Genomic DNA, 27,620 nt, shown 5'->3' on the forward strand with positions numbered 1-27,620 from the left:
CCTGAGGTTGTCTTAACAGCGTTGTTGTCAGTGCGTGACTATATAACAGACACCTTGGAAACCATTATTTACCGTTTATCTGTGGTCATGTAAAGCGTGTCCCTTTGTGTAAACAGTATTAAATGTTTGCACTTGAAGGCATCAGTGCTGTAAAATCTGTAAACATTTTACAAAAATTGGCTGTCGAGTATTCATTGTTTTATTTGTGCTGAAAAAACACAGTCTAATCGATCTTCGTATAAAACTGTGTAAATAAAACTGTATGATATTCAGCCAATCAACAAATCAGAAATAACTAATATTTTTGTGTCTCTTTTTATGCCTCCGTGCGTTGTTTTAAGGGTTGTCCGTCCGTCCCATGCTCTGAAACGCAATATTTCTAGAAGGGAGGGAATTTCTTCAAATGTTTAAAAAACGTTAATTTGTGTAAAAAGATTATTTTGCTTGGGAAGGTTTCTGCGTGACATGACCCGGAAGTATCTAAGTGGCCGCCGTGATAAGAGCTGGTGGAGTTCTCTAAACATTGAGAAGAGCTGCTTCAGTGGTTCCTATCTTATCACCTTAAGCGTAGGACACATATGACCATCCTTTATGAAAGGAAAGGAGATAATGCCGTCCCACAACTCCTTGCGGCAGCATCATTTAAGGCGGCTTTTCACCACGGCAGGGGTACACCATGGATGTATTATAAGACCTTATAGTACATCTTATAATACATCCATGGGGTACACAAACAGAAGTAACAGAGCACCCAGAGAATTCATGGGAATCCGTGCATCTTGAAGAACAAGTATATTGGACCCCCTTCCCATACTTCCCTATTTTTATTTTCATGGCTCAACTTTATCTACTTATATTTTCCTTTCATGTTATATTTTTTCAGCATTTCAGTCCTGTTTGCTTTGTTTTTGATTTTCCTTTCAACAACATCTATTTTGTTTTTACTTCCTATGAGTAATAGATGGTTAAATGTAGCCTATGGATAAATCAAAAACATCTTTCCTCAGGAGGTTTGATTCTGTTTTGGTCAGGAAATGTGACTTGAATTTCAGACCTAGAGTATGTCACTGTACTTCTTACCAGAGATAGTTCGAGTATCTTTGTTATTCCCAATAAGCATTTGGTGGTCAAAGGTCACTGTGACTTCACAAAACATGTTTTTGGCCATAACTGAAGAATTAATGCACAAATTATGACACAATTTAACACAAATAGTATAAAATGAGGTGATGAGAGTTTATATCCAAATGGTCAATGGTTTCACATCATAATGCTCTGAAAACCACTTCTGGCCATTATTCAGCACCATAACGCAGGAACAGAAGGGGAGATTTTGACCATATTTCTTGTAACTTGAGCTGTTGGGAGAAGTCCAGAAAGCCTTGCTGGCAGAAAAGCTTTCTGGCTTCAGTTTTCAATCTCAGTTTGGTTAAGTTCAGGCAACAGAACTACTTAGTTAAGTTTAGGAAAAGATTATGGTTTGTGTTAAAATAGACCTTTTCCCAACTTTGACCACTTTAACACTTTATGGCAGAAAGACTTCAAGGCAAACTTCTCCAATTTGAATAACTTGACTGGTTGGTGGGGACATACAACTGCGAGGCAGTAATTCTAGTTTGTATAGCCTTTGTGTTTTTGTACGGTGTAAACTTTTTGTTACATGTAAAGCTAGGCCTCAAGCGGTGTATTAACAGCATATCAGTATTTGTCTTAACAGCATCTAGTTGCAACATCTCTACACGTCAGTGGACAGAAAACATAACGTCTTGGTTTAGTTTCAGTTTCAGCTGTAACAGTCATAATAATCAAGGCATCCTCTGCACATTGTATTTACATAGACCAACAGAAATGATAGAACAAATATGTACATTAATAAGACACACCTCACCTAGATGAAGTTTAAGGCTTTTATTCGGGGAGTTCATACCAAAAACAGCAGTTTTCAGTCAGCAGTAGTTCCTCTACTAGTCAGAAAAAAATATATATCCATTTACCACTTAAAGTTAATTATCATACAAAGACTTTAAAATTATTATCTAGTTAGAAAACCAATTTTCATCAAATGGTAGTTTTCTTCTACAAGTTTAAATCCTTAATGCTCAAATCCTATATTATGTACAGTGATCCACAGAGGTGGACTGGGTCGACTACCTATCCTTGTTGCTACGGAGATCAGTCGTCAAGGGGTCATGCTGAATAGTCTGATGCAACATCAGAGCGAGCAGACCAGCTCTGTTGGTCATAGCAGTCCTGACATTACGCTCCTGTTCAAAGAGCTCATCCAACTTGTACCACTGTGGGGAACAGAAGCACAAGTTAATGCTGAAGACTGCGTCCAAAAAATGTTTTAAGCTATTTAGCACCAGAAAGTCAGAAAATCAGCACTTCACTCATTGTGGCTCAAGGGCCAAGAGGCATTTGCAGTTGAAAAGCTACAAAATTTCCAATAAATAACGGAAAATTCTGCCCCTTTAAACCAAAGCACCGGTTGCAAAGTTTGACTTACCACCCTGACTCGCTCCAAGTCCACCTCGGCTCTCCTAAGCTTTTCCCAGTTGTAATGTCTGTTGCATTTTCTTTTGGAGACTCTGCAATATTCTCCTGTCAGTTCAAACACATTCTTCACCAGAGGACACCCACACACCTCATCTACTGGGACCTGGACACCACAAGACAGAAAAACAACATGAAAAGTGGGCAACTCCACTCAAACACTACTTAAGGATTTAACATGCCACTACTATGACTATTTCAAGTTTTAGACCAGGTTGGCAGTTTTCACTGAGTCACTGAAATTATACTGGGAGTTTACAAATGACTGCTGAGTGCTCACTGACCTTGGGATCTCTGGAATGTTCTGGACACAAAACCTGAAGCCTCTTACAATATGTTTTGCTTTGGGGATTGTACACGTCACAGAAGAGTCTGGTTGCTCTGTGGAAAAAACAAATTGTTAGGGAATAAAGTGAACCAGGGAAAATTGCTATGCACTTAAGAGAGCATTTTCTTTTTCTTACCCTTCTATTCTTGTGGGGTACATGGAACCAAAGGAGGTCTGACTCTCATACTGTCAAGATAATCATTAGGGAGAGAAATGTTACCAGCAGCTCGTATGATTTTGGTCGTGCTTAGATCTGATGCTTAGAAGCAGAAACACTAATTTGAGAAATAATCACCTTTGCATAACATCTCTCCATGTGTCTCAGCGCCACTTTGGGATTGACGGGATGACTACAAGACACACAGAAAATCTGCAGATCTGTGTCCTCACTGTCACCTTCATTCACCTGCAAACAAGAGAAAGCATTTTATTAAAAAGTGTTACCTCTGTTCTTCTTCTGCAGCTTAAAAAAAACAAAAAAACAAAGGCTGCCTGAGATTGCAGTTTCACAGCTGGCCTCACTTTGACTAGACCCACAGGGGACTCTTATGAAAAAAGACCTGTTGTGTAATTGAATGAACAAGCATGCAGGCTGCTGCCAGCTCACCTCCTCATCCTGCTGGACCGCCTGCTGCTTGGCCTTGGCGATGATGCCCTCCAGTTCGTGGAAGCGTCGCTCCATCTCGGTGAGGCGCAGCCGGGCGTTCTGCTGCTCGCGGCGGATGCGCTCCAGGTGCTTCTTCCCGTGCTCCTCAGCGATGCAGGGACTCTGCTGCCACTGCTGGATACGCTGGGGCAGGATCTCATATATCCGGCTATGGGTCAGAGAGCACACAGTTGAATTCTTTACAGTTATTTTAATTGAGTTAGCCGGGGGAAGCCTCAGCGACACTATCCATGGGACATTACACCAAGAATAATGGTGTGAAAGACAATAAAAGTAATCAACTGCACCATTTTACTAGCATTTAAACCTTCTAACACTGGGTGGAGCAGTAGTGCTGTCATTTGAATGCAAACCGATGATATTAGTAAAAGCAAAACGTTTTTGACCGTGCCTTAACACTAACCACAGGTATAAAACAAAGCAGTTTAAAAAACAAAAAAAAAAAAAAAACTCCAGTTAACAGCAAATAAAATAAATTTAAATGCACTAAAGATATTGTTTTTGTCTTTGTTTGTTCAAAGTAAGAGTCCAGTATCTGTCCTAATAGAAACACACTAACGCATTACAAGTGAAAGTGAGATTTCTTACTTGGCAGCTAACTTCATGCCACAGTCCTCAGAGCAGTATTTGGAGTTGGGCCTTGCTACCTCCACACAGCTTGGCCCCAGACACTGACGCTGCCCTTTGTTATCTCGCAACTCCCCCTTCTCACTGTGTCTGCTTCTGTCCTTGTGCTTCTGCTTCTGTTTGTGGCGACGGGACTCCTTCTGGATTAAAGAAAACAAGCCAGATTTTACCAGATGTGTAACTATTTTTGAGCCTGTTCACATCTGGCGGTGCTTGAGGAAACAAGTCTTACTTTCTTGTCGAACTTCTTCTCTCTTCTCTTGACGTGCTTCACCTTCACTGCTTTCTTACGCATGACAGGACTGAATGGCGGCTCATCATCGTCATCACTGGCCCACGCCTGAGTGAGGGAGGAGCAAACAGTCACGCAACGTGCAGTTCCTGATAAATGTTCTAGTCGCTGAGAGAGTGCAGTTGAAATGAGTAGGTTTATATGCAACAATAGCACGTCAGTTGTTCTGCTACCATGTTGTCATCAAGTCCTGCGGCCCTGTACTGCTGATACAGTTCTGCCTCACTGTCGTAGTCGTCAGAGTACCGTCTCCGTCTGTGGTAGGAGTTGTCCCTCCTTTCCCTCAAAGAGAATTCTTCATCCTTCACACGCAGCATTTTCTGTGTAAAAATAAAAAACAAAGGGTTGTACATTTTACAACATCACAACAAGGAAGTGAAGAAATACATCTGATTGGAAAAAGACACAGCTACTGACTTTCTGATTTAAAAACAACTTTATGTTTTTTAAGCTGTACTTAACAAGGTCATATATGAATGATGCATCATTAACACATGGAAAAATCTTATTTAAAAACAAGACGGATTAAGTCACTTACCCGGGCTCGGACCTCACACTGCCTAAACCTGCACTTCTGTCTGATTTTGTTGGGGCCTCCAAACTTCTTCATGTCCTTGCAGAAGTCACACTGAGCACAGTCCTCAGTCCGTCTGCAGGGCTCACATTCCCCACACATCCGGACTGAACGCTTCACCTGAGGAAAATGAAAACATAGACAATAAGAGCAATTGCAATCTAGACAATGTGCAAAGTTTAACACCCTAAATATTCATCTAATGCTTAAAATGGGTTGGTATTGCTGTGAGACAAAGTTATACTGTGTGTGTGTGTGTGTGTATCATGTCAATTTTATGTGACTCACTGCAAGTAGCTTCTGTATCCCTGCTCCACACAACACCTGGCTTGTACTTTGAAATGTCTATAAACCAAGCCTGTTTGTAGTACCCTTGATCACTCATTTTATTTATATGCATTTTATTTCTTAAGAAAAACTTGCTGTTGTTCGTTATTTGTTATTTCAAGAAAGTCTAAATGATTTATGTAAATATGTTTTTAAATGTTGTTTTCTAATGCTAATAGTAGTACATGTTGCTGTTCATGTCAGTGAGGACTGGCTACATGTTAGACTCTAAATTTGGAAAATCCAGTTATCTCATTTTTCTAAGTACCGATGCTCTTTGGATTATTCCGCAAAAACAAAGCATTTAGGTCAGATATACAACTTACTTTTGATCCGCGCCTCCTTTCACTCTTATAGTCTGGAGTACTCGGGGTGCTGTACTGTTTTTCACTTCTGTCAGGCTCAGATTCCTTCTCTCTGTTTTTCTTTGATCTGTACTTTATTTCTAATGAGGGGTTTTTATCTGGCAACAGGGAGAATAAAGCAACAATTTCATGTTTATTGAAAAGGTTTGTGATATATTTCATGGTAAGCACAGCACTCTTAAATGCTGTGATAACAGAAGAATTTTTCCTCACCTCTGCATCTCATGCAGTACCATTCCCGGATTGCCTTTGCCATCTTCTCAGTGATGTTAATGCAGTGGCCATGGAACCACTCATTGCAGTTATCACAACCACTGTCAGTGGAGGAAGCAAAATTTGATAGTAAGGTATGTGCATTGTTGCATGGATACACAATAATGGACTGACTGAAGTGGTGTTGTGAACATACATCATGAAGCAGTTGATGTCCGGTTTCCGGCAGATGCAGTAAAGCGGTGCGTTCTCTCCCTCCATACTACTGGTCTCCGGCCCTGGCACAGGCTCTATGTCAGACATATCACTGTCCTGAAAGGCAGAATACGCATCACAAATCACATTACAACTGATTGAGCTTTACTTAACACAAAATGATAACTAAGCTAAGCCGAGCTGAGCTGAGCTGGAAGGGCGGCAGAAGATTTGAGTGTATGTGTGCTGTGTTTATCAGAAGCTACTTGTCATTCCACTGAGCAGAGGAGCTCTGCTGTATTACGCAGTCTCTACTTGTCACACGGTACAATGCTCTCCAGTACACTGAAACAGAGCATACTCTACCCAATGTCTCTATTCTTTATTCTCCTGCTTCTGTATTCTTTGGACAATGTTATCATGTTTAAAACACTATAAAGACAGAAGTTTATCGTGTCTGGCGTCTGTAACTCGAGCAGCAGCGGTCATGTTGAATGTATAGCTAACGTCAGCTGACGCTGTTAACTTGCACTGTTACAGAGCCCGATATTTAACGTTAGCTGCACCTTTATCCTGTACAGTCTGGAAAGAGAAGTTCGTGTGTTGAAATGGAGACTTTATTGAAAATTGTAGGGCTGGTCAGCACCCATAATAAAATACAAACTCTGAGTAATATTATCAGCTGCTTTGTTTACACACAAACACAACATCACTGTACGTGCTAAAGTTAGCACCAATAGTAGTTAGTCAGTTAGCATCCGCTAAATCAACATCTACAAGTAAAAATTGTCAGATAGCTTACGTTACTGTACTAAAGCTGTAAAATCAATCTACATTCAAAATATTCAGATATGACAGAACTGATATTTAAACGCTTTAACTAGAGTTGGATCATAACACGCTCCTTGCGGATGTGAAGTTTGGGCCGTGCAACCTATTCGTTGGGCAAATCAATTTAGCTAACTTTCCTAAATCGTATCTTTGATATGAATAAAAGTATTTTCTAAACACTTACCATTATTTAATATCATACAGTCTTTGGTCGCTCTACCAATAAATCAAAAAAGGCAACAAATATAACGATAAAAAATAACTCTTAGCTCGACAGCTAGCGTTACGCTTAGGTTTACACCTAACACGGATATGACATCGCCCACAATCGGCTGAACTCGTTACCACTCGTAAAAATCTCGTCAGTCATTGGTCAGTGCTCTTCTTCTCTACTGGAAAATTAGCATCCAACGTTGCACTGATGCCGCCTGTTGGGTTTGTTACAAATCGCGTTTCTTAAAGGGGGAAATTACCCCAGACAACATTGTGACTATTATTTAGACCCATCAGCACACAATATGTCATCCTGTCTCCCGTCGAGCAATATGTAGAATATAACTGAAATATATGCAATACATAGGAACACTGCGTTATTTAAAATCATGTGAATACTGCATACATCAGACACTACTAATATTAGAGGTAGGACAAAAACACCTATATTATTTAGATTGGTTGTTGTTGTAGATGTTCTTGTTTTTTCAGGGAGGGAGAGAGAGAGAGAGAGAAAGAGAGAGAGAGAGAGAGAGAGGCTGTGAGAGAGCCTGTGTGGTGCAGTTACACCTCTTCTGCTGACAGCTGACAGGTCACTGAAGGATGTGTCTGTGATTAAGGCTGCATGCTGGATCACTTACTTCAAATTATGCCATGAAAAGTAAGTACCATATGTTTCCTACACAACTTTTTATCACGCAGAGAGCAATAATAGATTAATACAGCAGGCTTTGTGGATTTCTGGACTTTACAGTAATGATCGCATGAAATGTATCTTATATGTATTTTCAGACAAAATGTCCAAGATTTTGGGGTTGTGACTGTTAACTCCATTCATCAAATTAACTGAATTAAAGTTACTGAATGCAAATAGTTTTGATGTAACTCATTCACTTTGCATTATACATGCCTTATATTCCCTATAATAACTACAGTATACCTAAAACAATTTGTTAATCTAAACAGATTTCAATAAAATACTTTAGATAGATAAACTAAATGTGTTTTCCTCACATGTCACATAAGGTAAGTATTACTTGAAGACATGAATTATTAATGATAGCAAATCAAGACCTCACATCCTCATATAGCTGTCAGGATATCCGTGTGCCGCCTTTCATCTACATTATAAATGTTTCCAAAATGGAGATTAATAATAGATTAACTTCTCTGCAATTTCTAAGATGTCCACTCATCACTAACAGCTACAAAACCTCAGCCACAGATCTGATTCTGGGTCTGTGGTGAAAAAAAAAAGACAATTTTTTACATGACAATACTGCATGAGTGAATTATATTATTTCAAACCAATTCAAATTCTCATGTCATGTCAGTGTTTCTGTGTCTTCTGTCCTGAAGTCGGTGACATATTTAACTGGATGCCATGATGGATGCTAAACTGAGCTCTGAAGATGTGAACAAAAAGAAGGATGATGGGAATGATGACGAGATTCAGCTCCATGACTCTAAAACCCCAGAGTTACAGGCGCCTGTCAAAGCTGACAGCATCCCTGCAGGTATGTTCACAGAGAAGAGGCACAGTGAGTGACGGGTCACAGTTGTTGATATAGGTCTTGCTGGTTCTTGTCGTACAGGAGATTTGATTGAAGTCACTAGTTTCTCAGAGCAGATCTCCACTGAGGACACTGAGTTATCTTCGGCTGACATCTCTTTGAATGCAACCAAAACAGCAGGTACCATATCTGTTATCTTCTGCAGTAACAGTGGTGAAAGAAGCATCTATTACCTCACAGGAAGCAGCCCTGCATGCAGAACCTCACTGAGGTTAAAGACGAGAAGAGTATTAGCAGCAAAATACAAAGAATCAAAAATAAATAATAAACCAATAATAACGATGAGTGGTTACTCATCATGCAGAATGACCCCTGTCAGTGTGATTATTGGTTTATTATTGAATATGTACTCCTGCAAATGCAGCATTAAGTAAAGCTAATTTGAATTAACAAAAACACTGTTGGGTAACTTAATCTATAACAATGCATTATATGAAAAGATATCATACATTTTGTGTGTAAAAGTAACAGCAGACCGCTGTCAAATGAATGTAGCTGAGTGAAAAGTACAATGTTATGGTATCATTTAAGAATATAATGGAGTATTTGAGTAAACTACACGTACTTGAAAACCACACAGAAAATCTTAGTTACTTCACATCACATGGTTATTACAAGCAGAGCAGATTTCCTACTGATTTGTTCATTTTCGTCTCATGCAGACGTCCCTGTTGAGTCCAACTGGCAAAATAACCCAAAAGGTGGCGTGACCAGGGCAGTATCCATCTGTGGCCCAGGCTACGTAGACAAAGACCAGCCAAAGCCTCAGCGTGCCCTGCTGCCACCCTCCATGGAGGCTAACACAGTCTACGAAGTGAGTCAGTCCTTCACGTCGATGAGCAGGAGTCAGGAAAACCTCAAAACCTCTGAGGGTAAGGACACTCAACTGCTCTTTTATTTTATCAAAAGCTTTCTCCTTTTTCTCACGTTGCCTCATTACTTTTTCACTCTCTGTCTTATGTGAGACCTTTGTGCTGAAATCCTTTTGGCCTGTCTCTTCTGCCATCCACTGGACTGTCTCTTGGCCACCATGAGAGGGTGTAGCGAGTGTGTCTGGTCGCTGTGTTTGTCTCTGTGCGGCTGCGAGCCCACCACCCTGCAGCCTCTCCTGGATGTCATCCACCACTGCGACCGCTGCGACTGTCTGGGTGTTCGCAGTTGCCTGTGTGACTGTCCCGTCTGTGACATCTGCCTCCAGGCGACAGAGTGCCTGGACCTTGCTATGGAAATCTCTCAAATGCTCTACCACTGATGCTGTCCGCTAGCAAATAACCACATCCACACATGAACCAATGGGAATCATTTATTTGTTAAAATCTTCTGAAAGCCAACTTGTAGGGACAAGACACAAATGTTACGTGTATGGTTAACAGTCCATGTTAGCACACAAATATATGCCAGGGTAAGACATGGTTAATATCGTGGAGAGCGAATAAGTATGAGTGGAGAGAGCTGACCGTTGGTGCCTCAAAGTTCTGAATGAGAAGGAGTGGACACCTTAAAATCACTGTGATGTCACTCAGCACTATGATCTAAAGTACAATGTTTTTGAAGAATCTGTTTTTATGTTACCACAGCTCAAAGAATAGTTAAAAAATTAAGTGTATCAATAACTTGAAGGTTGTGTTGGAAGAAAAAAATACAGTATATCTGTGTGACAAAAAAGAAAAACAAAACTACTACACACATGCAGGTAGTTTCTCCAACACACTTCTTAACTGTACATAAAGTTGCATTAAGCATCTGACAAATTAAATGCCTTTCTAAAGTTTGTGGCTATTTTATTGAGTAATAATTGCATTTTAGGTTCCACACAAAAAACAGTTATACCTTATTAACACAGAGGTGAGGCTAGTGGTTGGTGTAATAGAGGGTCAAATCCCTCTGAATTCATACTACAGTGAGGAATAAAGCATTAATAGATGATCGTCAAAACAAAAAAGAAAACAAAAAAAAGTCACAATCCTGGTTCAACATGCTAACTGGTAAAATCACTCAGTGATCACCACAGTTAATGGAGACAAACCATTACTGACAACACAGATATTAGTCAGGAGAAACTACTTATCAAACTATTATTTAGGTATCAAAAAAATATGTAATGAACTACAGTACTATTGTAAAATTGTTCTGCATTTATCATACTCTCTTGCACTCTTTTCCATCAACTGAGTGAATATATTTAAAAAATAAAACGCTGATTTGTAATTTGTAGCTACTCCGGAAGAAGTCCTGCTTTGGCTAACTAGCTGCAGCAGCAAGTGATTTTCCACTGCTCTCAAGCTTTATTACAAATACATGCAACCTGGGCATTAGCTGTCCACTGTGTGTAAAAGTAATAAAAACAGACAAAAGCTCTCATAAAATGCATAGACTGCCATAAAATAAGGTGCAATAAAATTGCTCAAAATAAAATATTCTTATATACAATATGCAGTAAATATTTCACAATGTGCCAATTCATTTAGAAAAGATCCCTTCTGTAGCTGCTGGTGAAACAACCCAACACAGATGAGCATGTGTATGCTATTAACAAACCCTGATTCCAGTCAGTTGAAAAAAACAAAAAGATAAAAATAAAACACATAATGTATGTTGGCATCTCTTTATAAGTTTGTTATGCCATTGTTGTCATGAAATAGCATATCACAGCTTTCCTCCCTATAAACAAGCACATAATAAATTCAAGCAAACATTATATCCCTCTTAAATCTCTCAAGAAAATCTTAAAAACTATTTCAGAATGTATTATTTCTTAATGCTAAGCCCATGCCCCTATTATACAATATTCCATTTTAATAAGATTGCATTTATAAATCCAGACATAATCATCTGACCTGCTCCAAACAGGAACAATAATAATTAGGTCTGTATGGCAAAAAAAATCAAGAAGAACTTAGTTTCTCCTGATGCAACGTTTATGTTAGTTTTGATCTTAATGTTAGCTAATTTCGCTTTTCTAAGTTCAATTCTACAGTCCTATAAATAGACTCACGTTATTTAAGGATAGACTGCACTTCTTGACATTCTTGTCCCTACAGACAGTCTCTGATCACCACACAGGGCTCATCACAAGTCCTCGTCCATTTCAAGGCTGCTCCTGCGACTGCTGGTTTTAGAGGCACCTGGTGACAAAGGTGAGAAGAGTGGGTCACCCATCCTCTCAGGAGACAGGGTGCACCCGTCGTCCATTAGAATGTCTCCTAAGCCCACGTCGGGGTAGAGCGCTGAGGCCGAGGTGTCGTCTAGCTCAGCAAAGCTCAGGCTGCCCAGGTCCAGAGGGCTGCTGATGGTGACTCCTGCAGGAGAGTCTGAGGAGGGCGGGGACAGGAAGGAGGCCGGCAGAGGCTGTCCAATGGCTCCCAGACTGAGGAGGTTCTGAGAGGAGGCTCCTCCTGCATTGGGAGGCAGAGACTGACCGCCCTGTGGGACCGGCTGCTGCTGGAGCAGGGAGGGATCAGAGCCCAGACCAGAAGAGATGCTGGTGGAATTGGAGAGGCCGTGGAGCCGTGCCTGCATTTCCAGTTCCTGAAAAGAGCAGCAGCACACTGACATTCAGATGCAGTGTCCTGGGATGGCTGACAATGTTATTACTTTACAACACCTGAGAGACATTTCTGCCTCTTGCATGCTTAAAGTAATTTCCCTTACAACAAATGTTATCTTAAAAAAGTACATTTTAGCTTTGTTACCTAGATAAGACTGATTAAAGCTACACAAAGCAAATGAAAGAGTTACAGTTGAATCTTTACTGCCTTTAGGCCCTGCTGCTAATGCAAGTCTTGCCAAGTGCACATTTACAGTTCACACCGGGTTTTCTTGCAAACAAATGCAGTGTTATTTACATTTTGTATTTTTTCCTTCACTTAAGAATGAACAAGTTGTTTTCATCAGCCAACAACCTTCTTTTATGCATCCTTTATCAGTACACTGCTTGTTTATTGTACATTACTCTGACCACCTCTCCGTATGTGGGATTGGATGACTGTCATACAGCCCCTTCATTTAATAAGTCCCGGTCAGACTTAAGGTAAATTCCTGCCTCATTTACCATCACAGAAGACAATCTGACCTGCAGGCCTAGCTATCAATAGATGAGATGTTTCCATCCCAAATAAAAATATCCTAATAACTTCAACTGATATTTTAATGACTCAGTAGAAACATTTTTTACAGCAGGATGCAGATTCCCACCACACATTGCTTTAGCGTCTCTGTCGTATGCAGAAATGTGTGTCACACCTGTGCCTGTGGTGTACATGTGCATCCTTGCATTTCAATGCAGGAATGCACTCATTAAAACATTATTCTGGGCCCTCCATCAATAGTCAAAAATTCCACAGTGTGACTTAAATAGTGCTGCCCACTAACACAGCAGACCAACAAATACTGACCTGGATGCGTAACATCAGACTGTGGTTTGCTTGCTCCAGCTTTTTCTGCCGCATCTCGATGTCCTTGGCTCTCTGCTGCTCCTTCTGTAACTTCCTGATGTAGTCTACAGAAGCTTTCAGGATGGTGCCTTTATTCCAACGCATCTCACTGTCATCAGTCATATCAGTGAATATTGTATAGGCATATAAGAATGGAGACACAGCAGAAAGAGAAAAGATTAAATTTTTTCTACGCATTAGTTGCAGGAACTCCATATTGAAATTCAAACACTATAACTTTGTTTGTTCTAAGTGATTCAGCTGGAGAAGATGAACATCCTGAAATGCAGATATCACTTACGGGTCATTAGACTTGGGTATTAGAGTCCCCAGCTCCTTTATGCGGTCATTGATGTTGAATCTCCGCCTCCTCTCAACTGCAGACAAGCAAGAATGAGCAGGGGGGGTGGGAAAACAAAGACACACAGGTTTACCTCCAACAATGAGTTGTCACCAGGCAGGCATTGTCTGGCAAACATGTACATGAGTGGCCAGAGAGATCTGCCTGGACTTTAAACAGGCAAAAGGAAGATGAATGTAATTAGAAGGTTGCAAATTTGAATCTTAGTGCTGCATCTCTCTCATGATATGACTTTATTCAGATTATTATCTGACTAGCTGTTAATGCAATGTTCAAGTTCTCAGAATAGTGATAAATAAAGCTCAACTTACTGAGGTTATGGTTGTCTTTCTTCTGTCTTTCTTTCATAAGCGCTTTGGCATCCGCATCTAAAGGGCAAATTCATAGAGTTTCATACTATGAAATTTTGTCAAACAAACATAAGTTTTCCTGAACATAAAAAAACACATATGTTTGTACCAGCATGTTACTGTACCAGTAATTTCCCTTTTAATTTTTGGAAGATCAGCGGGGCAGGAGTTGCTGACCGTGAGAGTGGGTGCTGCCATACCAGGGCTATGATATACATCCAACAGATTTCCTGGGAGCTACAGAAAAACACAACATGTTCAACTATATTTCATAAATGGTCACTTATTGCTATAAACCTAGAAGCAAATATACAAAAAGGATGTCTTCCCCATTCCTGCTTGAAATGTTCAGAGCAACCAGTTCCTCCAGATCAAAACATAATTAATGTTGGTTTCTGTGGCAGCAAACAAACACTAAAACATGTTGCTCAGTGCAACGGTGCCACAAAGAAAAGGCAGCCATTGCAGTCACATTTTAAAACTAAAAGTTAGACGAACAGATGCTGTTTAAGGACAAAGCACAAAATACAACCATACATGGTACTATTTCAAAAATCTCAAAGGATTTACCTCACTGTGCTTCTTTTTCTTTTCTTCCAACAGCATCACCATAATCCTCATTTTCTGTTTCACAGCTAAATTTTTGGCAAGCCCTCTTTTATCTGACAAATTTGTTCACAGCACAGCACGCTTCTTTTTATGAGCACAAGCCACTTTCTCACTTCTCCCTGTCTTGTATCCTCTAACTTCACCCCGCCCAGGCAGCAGCACTTCTGTGACGAATAGTAGCCGAGTGCCAAAAGTGTATATTTACTCCCACGACTTCAGAATTCCACACATAAAAGAGACGTCCATTCACAGAAAAAACACTTCTGGTATAAAAAGTTAGTGTGACAGAGCTGCCTGAAATCCATTGTCTTATACTGTCATTGCAGAACTACAGAAGGACCTGTGAACTATAGAGGAAACTTTAAAAAGGAAGTATTCAACGGTCAAATAAATACATTGTTCTTCATACCGTGCTAGGCAACTGAAGACCTGAGTCAATCAAGGTAATGATGTCGTCATTAAAACTGGATTCAAGACTTATGATGTCGTCGATCACATCGTCAATCTAGATAAAGCAGATGAGAGAAAACAGAGTAAGTAAAGCCCTCAGGGTTAAATGTGTGTAAGCAATCAGCATTACATGCATGTATATAGTGTATTTTGTGACCTTCAACAGTCTTAAATGAAGACTGAAAACCAACATTCAACATATAACAATTTAAACCAAGGTAACAGCTCAAAAGAGGCCTGATTTCAAAAGACAGAAAAGTGTGCAAGAGCAGTGCTGGCATGGTTAAACAGTGGGTGCAGTATTTAACATCTTATTGTGACAACAGGTCAACAAGGGTATGATGACAAAAGGCATGCATCATTACAGTGGGACCTTTGAACCCATCACTGTAGAACAAACAAAAAGTAATTAAGCAAGGAGTGAGCAGAAGACTAAACATTTAGCTTCTCCAAAAAAAGAAGGAAAATCACTTCAAGTTTGCAGAAGGGCAACTTTTGACAAGGTTGTGTAATCTGCTGCACCAGCAAACCACACCCACACACAAGAATTTGATATTAAGCAGGAATTTCCCTTACTTCCTCCTTGTTGGATCCAATGTTAAGAAGAGCCATAGGACTGTTAGGTGCACTGCTCGCAGTAGGGGCAGCTTCAGGGGCAGAACTGGACTGTGGTACAGGGGACACACCCATGGTCTGAGTTACCGCGTTGTTGCCCAGAGTGGTGGAGAGGTACTGCTTCACCTGTTGCCTCTGTGCCTGCTGGATGTGGTACTTGGTGGGGTTCTCCAAGTGAGTCTGCACCTGATCAATTCAACAGATGTTAAGGACTCAATGTTCTGACATAATCTGACTTTGCTAAATAAAAAACAAGTGATGAATATACAAACAGGACGCTCTTACTTTCAGCACCTCCACAGGCACCTGTGCTGGAGGGGGACGGGCAGCATTTGGGGGAAGTGTCACAGAAATGGCTGGAGTGGAGTCAGAGGCCCGGAGCTGAGAGGCAGAGGCCTGCTGCTGGGCCTCACGCCTCTCCTGCTCCTGGGCTTGTTCTCGCATCAGCTGCTGCCGCAGCAACACACGTGATGACATGGCTGAGGAGAGAGATCCAGATCTAGGGATGGAGCTGGAAAACAAAAACATGACAAAGAGGATAGGTAACATGAGTATTTCACAGTGTGTAATGTACTGTAATGTAATAAATTCTATAGCCATCAAAAGCTTATGATATAATCTGGACAAATCAATATTGTTTGCACATCACAATATGACTACCAGAATTACAGATCTAACATTCTGTGACACTGACTAAAACAAATTACTTTCTGAATAAATGGAGAAAGCTAAAATTATACAATTTCACAATTCACAGTTGAGGTATTAACAGTGTTGTTTTTATTATACCACAAAATATGGAAATCAGGTTTCAGTTTAGTTAGGTTTGAGGTATTTATTTTCTGCATAAACTGAGAAGCTATGGTAAAGTACCCTGGACATTTAGAAAAGGAACCACTGAGCCAAAACTGCTGACTCACTTCTAGGATTACAGTCTCAAACACAAGACATTTATCTGAATGTTGAGACCTCTGAGAGCATGACACTGTCTTAACCTAAACATGTCACTGATCAACTGCTCAACATCTTGCATTTTAAAATGATTTTCCACACCAGCTCCTCTACTATTCCTCCAACTAGTCAAGACAGTGAATGATGCATCCTTTTGCGGTCCAATGTCCAATGTGGGCCAATGTCCAACAATCCAAATACAGAGAACCGGGTGAGTTGTTCTTTTAATATGTTATGTTTATCTACTCGGGCCAAGTCTGTCCTGATCAACATTCAACTGTAGTCCACTGTCAGAGTATCCAGATGGATTAGTATCGAGCAGCAAAACTGATACTGACACAGACTGATGTCCTGCAAACTGCAGGTTCAGTGTTTACTGGTTAGAGATTTATTAATTCCATATAACAATGACGCTAACCAGGGTAGACTATTATTTCTCTATTTTCTGCCTACCAGCAAAATCAAGGAATCTTGTTCACCACCAATCAGCTGGTGAAGCCATCTCCACCTACTATGCTTCATCAGGAGCACATTGTGGAAGAATTTCTTATAAAATCGACCACAACAGAGCCAACAACGGCCCTCCTTTTTTCCAGCATGAATTTACTGAACTGAATTCATGCATGATCTGGTGGACAAGAGTGCTGTACATGAGTTAATCCAGCTGCCTCAACATCGTCCTGATAACTGGTAAAAGTGGCGAATGGCCCTAATCTGCTTGCTATTATTAAGATATTAAAGTGGTTTGAGTTTAACTGCTGTTGAAAATTCCACAGGCTTTTGTTTGAGTTCCACTCTGGTTTCTATCATTAGTTACCTAAAATGGCCTTGATAGGACTTTATTTTACTTCACTGGCTTTTTTTTAGATTCCCAGGAATATGAAGACCGTGTCAGACCTGTACATCCTCTCATCTTCTGTTAGACCTAGTACATTTCTTCCTTTTTCTACTCCAAAACCTTCTCCTGAGAGAGAGTGTGGACACAGGTTTGAACCAAGAGCTATGACCTTAGACACAAGCCATCCACAGCACCTCACATTTGCATCTATGTCAGGGGTTGCAAGCTACCGGTGGCTTAGAATAGCTCATCCAACGGTTCGGAGAATATAGTTTGTACAAACCATGGATACATACTACAAACTTTAGCAACACAACTCTAATCAGTAAAGCTACTGAAAATGCAGCTAAATACACAGACAGACCTATCCCTCTTCAACACCAAATCCAAATCAACTAAATAAGCTGTCAAGATTCACTTCAGATAAGCCGTATGTTAGCAATTCTTCTGGATAACAGAACAGATATGAATTAAACATTTCCAAGAAGCAGGAAATATGTTGCCATGGATACAGTGAGTTAAACTGTAGGTTTCAACTTGACCGTTTTTTAGCCCATGTTTTTTTTACATTTTGGAAAATTAAGTGAACCAAATTAGCTATTTTAAGTGCCAGAAATAGGATGTACCCACTGACAACTAATACTGGATTGCTTCCAAAGGAGCTCCTTTTCTTCTCTGATTTCTAAGCAGATTTATGGACGTTTATCGTGCCAGTGTTCAGGTTCAACTGAATCATGACTCAAACTTTTAACACAAATTGACACTGATGTGACTTTCAGATGTTTCTGTTACATAGAATATCATCTTATTCATCTAATTGGATTTGAGCGTTTTGAATAAATATCAACAGTAATGTTAGATATACGTAGCTCTCAGCCCCTTTTATTTTGTCAAAGTGGCTCAGAGGAAAAAAGGTTGGAGACCCTGATCTGTCCTGTGCCTGGAAACTCGCCTTTTCTTCCTCCACTGTGAACAGACTGAAGTCACTAGGTTTTACCACGATACTTGTTAACTGAGTGGTTCTTACACAATCTTGCGTGTCTTGTGGTGTCTGCAGGGACAAGGATATCAGACTTTGTACAGTGTGACTTCCAGGCATTTACACTCTCAGAGTAAAACGACTTATTGCTCTAAACACTTACACATGCAGTCACACACACCCAAACAAACACCCAAACACAAACGCTATTCCAAGTTGTGTGTGTGTGTGTGTGTGTGTGTGTGCAGAGTGGCTGTCAGCATTGCTTCTTTCTACAGGTCAGTTATGTTAAAAATTAAGATGACGGCGCCGTTGTGCCGAGGAAAGTGGTCGCTGTCTCTTATGAGAGCCACGCTCAGAGCAAACCGTGGCACGGCTGATTCACTGTTTGTCATGTAAATGTTTGAGTGGTTCTGAAAGCCACTTACACAGGCACATTAACAACTTAGCCAGCCTGCTTTTAGCTGTTTTCGTAATCTCTATTTTTGGCAGGCTCTAAGATAACGGCGTGAGTTAGCAGAGTTCACTTGACAGCTCGGGGCTGCTAACAGGCCCACACCGCGGCGCCGACTGTGGACACACAGCCACAGATACGGTTTACACGGCGGTCAACTTGCACTGCCTTCACAGTTACCGACCAGCAGACACACACTGGGAAGTTAGCGATTTTATAAAAACACCACGGTGTGTCAGCAGCACCTACTGACAAGACCACGACAAAGTAAAAATAGGAAGTTACATCTTTGCTAAATAGCTAGCAACCGTTAGTTCCCCAACAAGCTAATGCTACCTAGCTAAATAACTCAGTAAGTAAAGATAAACACGTACTGTGGTAATCGATTTGTTTGACGTTTTCACAGTCATAAAAGCCCGAAGTCCTCTGTTTTCTTTGCCATTTCTTTCAGTCGGTGGATATAAGCTCGTCAGCAGTCGATAGCCACGGCACCAGACAGATTGTTTACCTCGGGCCGACGGACTGAGGTCATCCGACGCATGTTACCCGGAACTTGTTGTCAGCTGTGAGGTTACTAGTAAAACTACAACTGTCTCTGTAACTATTTATAAGACGGCGCAGGTAGTGTCACCTGAGGCAAAGCAGTTCATACACACTAATGTCGATCAGATGGTGTCAAAAATAACTTTATTTCATCTCACGTTGAAGAGCAATTTAAATAGTTTCCCTAGGTGTGGCGAAATGTAGATGGGCTTGCAGGTCTAAACTCTGGGGGAAAAACCTCAAAACCATCACCATCAAGGCCTAATTATTTTTAAATGACAAAAGGATCAAGGGTCCCAGAAGCTAAAACCATTTTATGTAAAAACAAATACTATAGCTACACCAAAAAAAGACAAAACACATAATGTATTTTTAAAATATTTTATTTCAATCTTATTTTAATCAGCTGTCTGAAAACGAGAAGTCCATTGCAGCTGTCAAGGTGTCTGAGAGTTTGGTGGCAATTTTGTCTACAGGGAAAAGGGAAAAAACTGATCAATTTTATTTGCATCACGAAATATAACTAGTTTTGTGTAAAGAGAAAACCACATTACAGCGAAAAGTAGCCTGCCTGTGCATGTGTCTCTGCCTTTTCATACAAGAAAAGGTCACATCAGGCCACATCACACGGCCCCACTATGGACCGCTGAAAGGTCTATACAACGAATACTATTACTATTACTACTAATACTATACTACTATTTTCCAATTATTGTGTCAATGAAAACTGTGGTAACTAAATATAATGAATTTAAAGAAATCACTGATAAAATGGTGTACAACACTGACTGATATTTATACGAACCAGCTCTTTTCTGTTGCTTTTTCCTCTTCTTGCTGGCAGCCAGGAGTGCCTGGCCCTGCTGTAGAGGATCTACAGTCAAGATATCCTTCAGATCTGGAGCTCTGGATGCAGCATCATTTCCAGATAAGTCAGTCTTCGATTTCTGAGATTTTATCTCCACTGTCATCGGTCCAAACTAATTTGAGCAGGAAGAATATCAGAAGTAAAAAGTGAGTTGAACAAGCTGCATTTTACAAAAGGGCCTCAGTAAACACTGCAGCTGTAAAGGTAGTGCCGTTTCTCACCTCTGGGTCCTGGTCATCCTCCATTGATTCAGCTTCATCTTTAACATCTGGATTTTCCATGGGCCCTCTTTCCATTTCCAGATCAGAAGGAGGTTCACCCTGGCTACCTTGTGTCATTCCAGTAGTTTCCATGCAGAATCCCATTTGGATGTCGGGACAAGATGACTCTGAAGCACAGCAAAAATCAAATCCAACTTTTGGGCAACTACTGCTGCTTCGAAATCAATCCCAATAAAACTGTTATGTCTGCAGATTATCCTAAGTAGTAATAAGCGATAGGGACATTCTATACCACTAGGGGTAAGAGAGATTTTTGTTGTTGTTTTTTTTTCACTGCTTTGGCCACACTGACCAATTAACTTACCTGCAAGAACCTCCTGATTCCCCTTTTCAAGCTCATCCCAGTCAAAAGCTTTCCCCATCTCTGTAACAATCTCAGCACTGACGTGTGTGGGGAGCATGTGTGTCTCTGGAGGGTGTGTGAAGTAGCTGATCCTTCCCCTAAATAACATAACATGCAAATTAACACAATGATAAGAACACTGACTAAATGTCTATTTTTTTTTTTTTTTCCCAAAATAACAATTTTTACCCACCCGGTCCAGTCCATTAATACACTCTTAGCTGCCTTATCAGTATCAGGCAGCCCTCCTTTCCTTAGTTTGCCTTGGCGTCGGGCAAGCAATGCCAAGAACTCCAGAGCTGTGTGAAAGTCTGGAACTCCATAATGCTCCAGTATCTGTACATCCAGCAGAAATACTAACACTGCAGTGTGCAAACGACACAATCAAGCAACGATGCAATGGTCAAGAACTAACAGCATGACAGACCTGTGCCTTGTTGCAGCGTCGGAGGATGGCTTCAACCGGCGGGAGGGGATCTACGAGCTGTTCAATTTTCACACAGTTACGAAGAATCATTGCTGCATCGGTCGTTGAAGTTGCCATTACGATGCCGGGGCAATCTAGAAGCTTAATGTGTTTGTCCAAATGCACCTCCTGAAGGCACCTGAAATCCATCAGACCCAACAGTAAAACAGGTGGGAAACAAGCTGGGTGTTGCAGGAGAACAAGATTGACATCTTACTGTAAACTTACTTGGTGACACCAGGAGTGGCTCCAACATTACAGGCTCGTGCCCGCTTCAGACTGTTGATCAAACTACTCTTTCCCACATTAGGAAACCCTACAAAACAGAGTGGTGAAATACGATGTCAACTTAGACAACTCAACGTTACGAGAACAGAGAAACACCAGGTGCTTTACTGGATGTGGTGCTTACCTACAACACCTACAGTGATGGCTGTCTTTATGTCCAGGTTGCGGCAGTAGTTGCCAAGTAGTTTCATTAAGCAGTCTGCGCCAACACAAGCACTGCTGCTGAGGAGCTCTGTGGTGGCCTGTGTCACTGGCACATTACTGCGTTTCTGTCCGTGTCATTACAGGAGACAATGGGGTCAGAGGCTGTAAAATTATGTTATTCTATAGTTTTAAGAATTTGGGATGGGACTGAGTATTTTTAGATCATCCAAACAGAAACATTTAACTGCATACCAAGTTCTTGGTCTGTTGCTGGGTGGATGCTTTGAAGGCCACAGTAGGAAACTCATTACGAAGATATTTAATCCACTTCTCCACTATTTCCTTTGACACCAGATCTACAATCAAAGTAAAATCATTTAAGTCAAGTGTCAAATATTTGAAACAACAAATAAAACACTACTTTGTTGTCCAGTCAAGTATTCAGAAATATAGACAATAACTTGATATAGAGCGTAAATAACTAGCTAACTTACCAATTTTATTAAGGACTAAAACTATCTTCTTGTTTGTTCCACTTTGAATGACTGCCTGCTCCACCTGAGGACATCTGCAGCCAAGAGGGTCACGTGCATCCAAAACCTCCAAAATCACATCTGCAGCCTCTACCACCTTCAAAAAAAAAGAAAAAAGAAACACACACACACACACACACACAATACTCATGTTCAAAAAGAGATAACAGTCATACGCCTGTAAAATTATGACATTCATCTGATATGGGCCAGTTTGTGGCATGCATGGTTTGGCTGCAGACCTTTTTAAATTCTCTGTAATATGCCTTTCTTGAATTCTCATTTTCAAAATTAACATGCTTCTCCAAACTCTGCATCTCCGTCTCCTGTGAACACAAAAAGGAAAATGCAAATCACTCCAACAGTAAACTGCTTTGTGTGCAGTGATTAAAAATGGACTCCATTTACACTAAACAGGCTGACATTTACCCTCTGCTCAAACTCTCTCTGTCGCTGTAGGATGTCATTCTGAAAGCTTTGCAAATTCCTGCGCTTCATGAGCTCTCGTTCTCTGGAGATTTTCTGCTTTTCTTGCAGGTCTTGGAGCTAATTGAAAGAGATTGGTTTACCTCAGGAAAATATCATCAATGTCACCTCACATGTGAGTACAGACATGGCATGCAAAGATTTACCCTTTTTCTCCTGATTTCTTCTGGCTTTCTGTGGTCTTTGACGTGCTGCACAGATGACTGCTCTGGAGTCTTTGTCCGCCCTGAAGCATCACCCTTCTGTCCATCTTTAGCCTGCAGACAAAAACTCGTTTAAATATGTAAAACAATTCCTTTTATTTTAGTTCATTAAAAAAACGCACCACAATGCAACCATAGAAGCTACACATTAATTTCATCAACACACTTTTTGGACTAAACAACCAAGCAAACAACAGAAATTAAAATCCACAAGTCTGTAAATCTTGAAGTAAGAAATGCGAGAAGCTCTCAGCAAGCCTATAAGTGTGTGACCTTAAGTACTTGAGTTATATGTAATATCCATACAATATGTTTGACAGTATCTGATATGGAAACACTGAACAGTTACTGTGTTGTTCATGGAGACATGCGCAGTGACGCTGGTAAGCACGCCAACATATAGTAGTACCTTGTACTTCACAGCCTGAGCAGCGTACCTGTCCGTGCCACCGATGTGCTCTAAGTGTCCATTATAACAGAGAATGGTGATGGAAAATCTGTGTATTCTCAAATAACATCACCTTCAAAGATCTCTGCTGCCCTAACATTGCAATATGATATTTCTCCAAAGTAAAGGCTGAACTACAGTCCGACGGTACAGTTCAAAACGCAAGACTGCTGTAACCCTGTCAAACACAGACCAGCACACCGGTGACCGAGATGTTACCTCCTGGCTCCAGCAGTAAAGTTAGCTACCACAGACCACATTAGCCGGACAGCGCTTACCCGAAACTTTCCGAGGAAGCCGAGACGTTTGGCTCGTTTTTGTTCTGTAAAATGCAAGAAACGACAGGATCCATTTAGAGGCACCCACGGTTATGAGGAGAGTGAAAAATGTAAGAAAGCCGATAAGAAATACGTACTGGCTTTAGACATGACTCCACAAGCTCGTCCTGCTCCTCTGCGACTTCACGTGTTGTGGCAAGAGGGTGGACATGCGTATGCCTTGACGTCACTCACAACATCCGGTTAAATGTCAAAATAAGAGAGCGCCGAGACTCTAGCTAAGCGACCATGCAACCTGGTTCCCAAGCTAGTGCTGAGGACAGGACCTCGACCCTGGCGACTGTATATTCCTCATTGTCTGCAAGAGCTGACTTTGTGTACTCTGGGTTAGCATTATTATTGTGGTGTCAACCAGTTAGAGCCAACTGTTGTCCATGTGGCCATTAAAAAAAGCCAGTAAAAAAGCTTTGGAAATGCGAGGAGACGTGTCACATTTAACAATTACATCCTACTGGTTTTTGACCAGTTGCTTTATTACTAAATGCTCAAAGTATCCATATGCAGTATATGCTATCATGGCATTACCATGTGTTTTACAGCTGTTTACTGAAGCTGCTTATTTTATTTCTTTAATATTAATACTAATGATGATGTAAATACATGTTTTTTTACACCTTCTCATAATTATTATTTTTAGTTATTTTTGTCATATTAGCATCTTGTGTGGAGGATGCCTGCCTCCTATATAGTCACAGTTGAGTAGTGACAAAGTGATTATTAAACATATTTTTGGAGCAAAAACTACACTAGCAGATTTGCTGTGTGGCACCAGTTACTATGGCAATGCGGCTTAGTTTGAACATGAGTTATGAGTTATGGGACAGAAAGCCACAGCAGAGCTCAAAGGTACCTTCTAGCCCCCCAGTCCTCCATCATCAGACAGGCCTTTGGTGCATGTATACCACTTTGTGCTGTTATTCAAACAATATTGTTCATCACACGATAAATACCGCAGTCAAACCATTTTCAGTATGCCTCTCTTTTATTTGCTTTGTGTATTTTTTTGTAATTGTTTTTTTGTATTTGCAAGAAAGCTAAACAGAGATAAAGCAAAAAGACACAATAAATATTTTCTGTACAAGTCATAATGGTTTTCATTTCTCTTCCAAAAGGTGATATATGCAGGTTTATGCAGGAGCCACGGAGGAGACCTCTGTCTTTGATGTGGATACTTCAGAGCCATCATCCACTTCTTTGCCAAAGAGCTGCATGATGCATGTGCGGAACTGATATAGAGAGAATAAAAAGGTGGGTTAAAAATGTAAATCAAACACATTTGTGACTGCTGTGTGCAGCATTGTGACTCTTGTGCCCACCTGTCGGTTCATGAAGACATAGATGACTGGGTTGTAGATGGTGGCGCTCTTGGCAAAGTATGCAGGCATGGCAGCAGCCAGAGGATGGAAGGCATAGCCAGGGTTGGCCGCAGCAAAACAGGCAAAAAAGGTGTAAGGTCCCCAGCAGAAACAATATGCCACGATCATGACAACCACCATCCTGGATACGTCTTTCTCAGCTTTCTGGGTGGACTCTGATTCCTTCTGCTGCATGGCCACCTGTGGTCAACAAAACAACACAGTGTGAGAGTCGGCCAGGCTGGGATCTACTTAAACTGAAGTGTTAAACCACAGGTTACTTACAGTATGGATAGCCCACCAGACAGCAAGGTAGCACAAGATGATAATAGCCAGGGGAATTATGCAACATGTAATCATAAGAACAATCATGTAGGACTGAACTCCAGGGTCTTCACTTCCACTGAATACATCAGGTCCACATGAGGTCTTCAGTCCATGAGGCCAGTACCTGATGCAAGAACATGTTTAGTTTATGATTCCCCAATAAATTCAACGCTCAGATTTTTTTAAAACAAATAAATCAAAGTGGGCTACCTGCTCCAGCCAAAGATGGGGGGAGCACACCATGCGGCTGACCACACCCAGGAGAAGATAATTCCACCTGAGGCCCATTTCTCATCAAACTTGACGTTTCCAAAAGGTTTGCACACAACTATCCATCTCTCCCAGGAAATGATAGTCAGGGACCACAGAGCAGCGATTCCTGTGTAAAGAAGTAAGAAACTCAGAAAAGGTATTTCTCTCACAGTCTGATAACATGTGACCAATAAACCTCTCCTAATTAACTGTTTCCAAACACTTTTCAATCACAGAGAAAAATAAAAACTTACCACAAACTGAGACGGTATAGCCCTCAAAGACACACATTGGGTGTCCCAGAATGAAGTAACCAAAGAACTGGTTGCATACACTGATTGTGCTGGCAAAAACTGTCTCTCCAAGATCAGCAATTGCAAGATTGACCAAGATCCAGTTCAATGGATGACGGAGTTTCTTGAACTTTGCTGTGGCCACCAAGACCAGACCGTTGGTGAAGACTGATGCAACGACCACAAAAAACATCCAGAGTGTTGCCACGTTGTAAACCCATCGAGGAGCAATGTGGTAATTGGGGCCCTCAAAGGGATCTGGAATAAAAGTAATATCATGTGAAGATTCTCAGTCATATAGGTCATGGAATCTTTAAGAGCTCTACAAAGGCAACTGGACTTGCTTGATGTTGTTTAAGACAAAGTCACCTCTCATCCAAAAGGTTTCTTCATTTCTGAACTGAAGAAGACTGAATTCTGAAGCCTTCTGGATGAGAGGCGACATGTCTTCAAGAACATCAAGCAAGTCCAGTGGTCATTGTATAGCTCTTAGGGATAATGTCATATAGTTTCCCAACTAAATCTTGCTCATTATTTACTCATCATTTTGTGCTGAGTAGGTAGCACAAAGTCAAGATGTGTTGGCTTTTGAGTGATTGCTATGTTTTTTTTTTTTTAATTCTATTTTTTATACAAAGCAACATTGGTTTGATTCTATCAATTCAGATAATTGAGCTGAAAGAGCAGAAAACACCTGAAAGCTTGGTTGGGTTGGGTGTTGATTCTCAGTGGGACTGTTAGTATTAACAACCCTTTCATATAAACTGGAGCCATTAAATTTAGTGTTTATGCAAAAATATACAGCAGCATAACAAAGGTCTGAAGTCCATTTTTAAAAAGTGAGACCAACTGGCTGGTGGGATGTTCAGCTTTTTCTCTGGTTGGTTCTGTTATACTCATGATTAACATTCCTGATTGTAGATTTTGTACCAATCCCTCATATACCTGACATTCCCATCATATTATTCAAAAAATAAAAAGATAATACTGTACCTTTGGTATTGTTGCTGTTTGTGTAAACAAAGGCAGATCCCCTTGTTGTATCTTCATGGTGCCGCCTGGCAGCAAAAACCGGCTTTCCCCACTCTTCTGCCATTGTGATCTTAGAAGGCGGCCTTCAGCAGTTGGCCTTTTTTGTCACTTTCAACCTCCTTGGGTGATTGGTGCTTCAATTCTGACTGAAGCTTTTATACTTGTTCTTTAACGACTTCTGATAGGATTAGATTACAGTCAAATTACAGTCATAGTGTGCCACTTGGCCGCGTTACTCAATGCTTAAGTAATAAACGTATTTGCACTGTAATTAAAGATGTTAGTCAATTAGGTTAAGACACAAAATAGAATAAGATTAATCTTGTTTTGGAGCATATTTCCATCTGCTCAATCAAAGTGGAAACTAGCAGAACCCCAACTCAAGCTGCAACAGCTTCAACAAAGACATAAATTTGTTGATCCATCATTTTCCTCTTTCTTGCTACCGATTAGATCTGTGGCATTGTACGAATGAATAATAAATAAAACAACTGTGACCCTATTTCTCTCAAAGATGTTTTGAGCTCCAACAAAAACACTGGATTTTATAAATGCTTCCTTTTGTATGATTGAGTTTTCATCTTTCATATAACATAGTGTCACCATGGCATGATATTAAGT

At 40.6% G+C, this 27,620-nt stretch overlaps 5 protein-coding genes across 5 annotated transcripts; 1 reads left to right on the forward strand and 4 right to left on the reverse strand.

The window, feature by feature from the left end:
* Nucleotides 1-1,893: 1,893 nt before the first annotated feature.
* cxxc1b (CXXC finger protein 1b) lies at nt 1,894-7,296 on the reverse strand. The gene is made up of 14 exons (XM_071493218.1): nt 7,157-7,296; nt 6,143-6,258; nt 5,947-6,047; nt 5,695-5,831; nt 5,006-5,161; nt 4,641-4,787; nt 4,408-4,515; nt 4,137-4,315; nt 3,489-3,696; nt 3,177-3,287; nt 3,018-3,067; nt 2,838-2,934; nt 2,507-2,659; nt 1,894-2,294 (listed from the first exon to the last, which is right to left on the reverse strand). The coding sequence occupies exons 1-14, from the start codon at nt 7,157-7,159 to the stop codon at nt 2,148-2,150; spliced, it is 1,713 nt and encodes a 570-aa protein (XP_071349319.1). The 5' UTR covers nt 7,160-7,296; the 3' UTR covers nt 1,894-2,147.
* A 416-nt stretch (nt 7,297-7,712) lies between these two features.
* LOC139630104 (uncharacterized) lies at nt 7,713-10,154 on the forward strand. Its single transcript, XM_071493222.1, has 5 exons — nt 7,713-7,846; nt 8,545-8,702; nt 8,781-8,879; nt 9,422-9,631; nt 9,725-10,154. The coding sequence occupies exons 2-5, from the start codon at nt 8,570-8,572 to the stop codon at nt 10,009-10,011; spliced, it is 729 nt and encodes a 242-aa protein (XP_071349323.1). The 5' UTR covers nt 7,713-7,846; nt 8,545-8,569; the 3' UTR covers nt 10,012-10,154.
* tfe3b (transcription factor binding to IGHM enhancer 3b) lies at nt 10,050-19,332 on the reverse strand. Its single transcript, XM_071493220.1, has 9 exons — nt 19,174-19,332; nt 15,863-16,088; nt 15,539-15,763; nt 14,922-15,017; nt 14,029-14,140; nt 13,865-13,921; nt 13,494-13,569; nt 13,154-13,301; nt 10,050-12,287 (listed from the first exon to the last, which is right to left on the reverse strand). The coding sequence occupies exons 2-9, from the start codon at nt 16,052-16,054 to the stop codon at nt 11,829-11,831; spliced, it is 1,365 nt and encodes a 454-aa protein (XP_071349321.1). The 5' UTR covers nt 16,055-16,088; nt 19,174-19,332; the 3' UTR covers nt 10,050-11,828.
* A 377-nt stretch (nt 19,333-19,709) lies between these two features.
* On the reverse strand, nt 19,710-23,923 carry gnl3l (G protein nucleolar 3 like). Its single transcript, XM_071493219.1, has 15 exons — nt 23,818-23,923; nt 23,681-23,724; nt 22,898-23,008; nt 22,695-22,811; nt 22,508-22,591; nt 22,227-22,362; nt 21,985-22,088; nt 21,713-21,857; nt 21,529-21,616; nt 21,262-21,439; nt 21,028-21,170; nt 20,796-20,932; nt 20,432-20,598; nt 20,148-20,322; nt 19,710-19,812 (listed from the first exon to the last, which is right to left on the reverse strand). The coding sequence occupies exons 1-15, from the start codon at nt 23,828-23,830 to the stop codon at nt 19,745-19,747; spliced, it is 1,710 nt and encodes a 569-aa protein (XP_071349320.1). The 5' UTR covers nt 23,831-23,923; the 3' UTR covers nt 19,710-19,744.
* A 780-nt stretch (nt 23,924-24,703) lies between these two features.
* Nucleotides 24,704-27,113, reverse strand: LOC139630103 (red-sensitive opsin-like). The gene is made up of 6 exons (XM_071493221.1): nt 26,961-27,113; nt 25,929-26,225; nt 25,633-25,801; nt 25,381-25,546; nt 25,057-25,296; nt 24,704-24,966 (listed from the first exon to the last, which is right to left on the reverse strand). Exons 1-6 carry the CDS (start codon nt 27,061-27,063, stop codon nt 24,868-24,870), a joined length of 1,074 nt encoding a protein of 357 aa, XP_071349322.1. The 5' UTR covers nt 27,064-27,113; the 3' UTR covers nt 24,704-24,867.
* Between the last annotated feature and the right edge of the window lie 507 nt (nt 27,114-27,620).

This window comes from Trachinotus anak, unplaced genomic scaffold (genome assembly GCF_046630095.1).
Source record: "Trachinotus anak isolate AG129_WGS33_773 ecotype Australia unplaced genomic scaffold, CSIRO_AGI_Tana_v1 ptg000013l, whole genome shotgun sequence".
Taxonomy (NCBI): Eukaryota; Metazoa; Chordata; class Actinopteri; order Carangiformes; family Carangidae; genus Trachinotus; species Trachinotus anak.

What these genes read in the sequence shown, in the direction of transcription:
- LOC139630103 (XM_071493221.1), bottom strand. Translation starts at nt 27,063, where the DNA reads ATGGCAGAAGAGTGGGGAAAGCCGGTTTTTGCTGCCAGGCGGCACCAT. An exon ending in AAACAGCAACAATACCAAAG is followed by an intron (nt 26,226 to 26,960) that starts GTACAGTATTAT and finishes CTTTTATTCCAG; the next exon opens with ATCCCTTTGAGGGCCCCAAT. An exon ending in CCCATCTTTGGCTGGAGCAG is followed by an intron (nt 25,547 to 25,632) that starts GTAGCCCACTTT and finishes TTCTTGCATCAG; the next exon opens with GTACTGGCCTCATGGACTGA.
- gnl3l (XM_071493219.1), bottom strand. An exon ending in GACGCTGCAACAAGGCACAG is followed by an intron (nt 21,171 to 21,261) that starts GTCTGTCATGCT and finishes CTGGATGTACAG; the next exon opens with ATACTGGAGCATTATGGAGT. An exon ending in AGGATGACCAGGACCCAGAG is followed by an intron (nt 20,323 to 20,431) that starts GTGAGAAACGGC and finishes TGCTCAAATTAG; the next exon opens with TTTGGACCGATGACAGTGGA.
- cxxc1b (XM_071493218.1), bottom strand. An exon ending in AGAAGAAGTTCGACAAGAAA is followed by an intron (nt 4,316 to 4,407) that starts GTAAGACTTGTT and finishes TCTTTAATCCAG; the next exon opens with AAGGAGTCCCGTCGCCACAA. An exon ending in AACATTCCAGAGATCCCAAG is followed by an intron (nt 2,660 to 2,837) that starts GTCAGTGAGCAC and finishes TGTGGTGTCCAG; the next exon opens with GTCCCAGTAGATGAGGTGTG.
- tfe3b (XM_071493220.1), bottom strand. Translation starts at nt 16,054, where the DNA reads ATGTCATCACGTGTGTTGCTGCGGCAGCAGCTGATGCGAGAACAAGCC. An exon ending in TGCCTGTGGAGGTGCTGAAA is followed by an intron (nt 15,764 to 15,862) that starts GTAAGAGCGTCC and finishes TGAATTGATCAG; the next exon opens with GTGCAGACTCACTTGGAGAA. An exon ending in GTCTTCAGTTGCCTAGCACG is followed by an intron (nt 14,141 to 14,921) that starts GTATGAAGAACA and finishes GTTTTTCTGTAG; the next exon opens with CTCCCAGGAAATCTGTTGGA.
- LOC139630104 (XM_071493222.1), top strand. Translation starts at nt 8,570, where the DNA reads ATGATGGATGCTAAACTGAGCTCTGAAGATGTGAACAAAAAGAAGGAT. An exon ending in AGCTGACAGCATCCCTGCAG is followed by an intron (nt 8,703 to 8,780) that starts GTATGTTCACAG and finishes CTTGTCGTACAG; the next exon opens with GAGATTTGATTGAAGTCACT. An exon ending in GAATGCAACCAAAACAGCAG is followed by an intron (nt 8,880 to 9,421) that starts GTACCATATCTG and finishes CGTCTCATGCAG; the next exon opens with ACGTCCCTGTTGAGTCCAAC.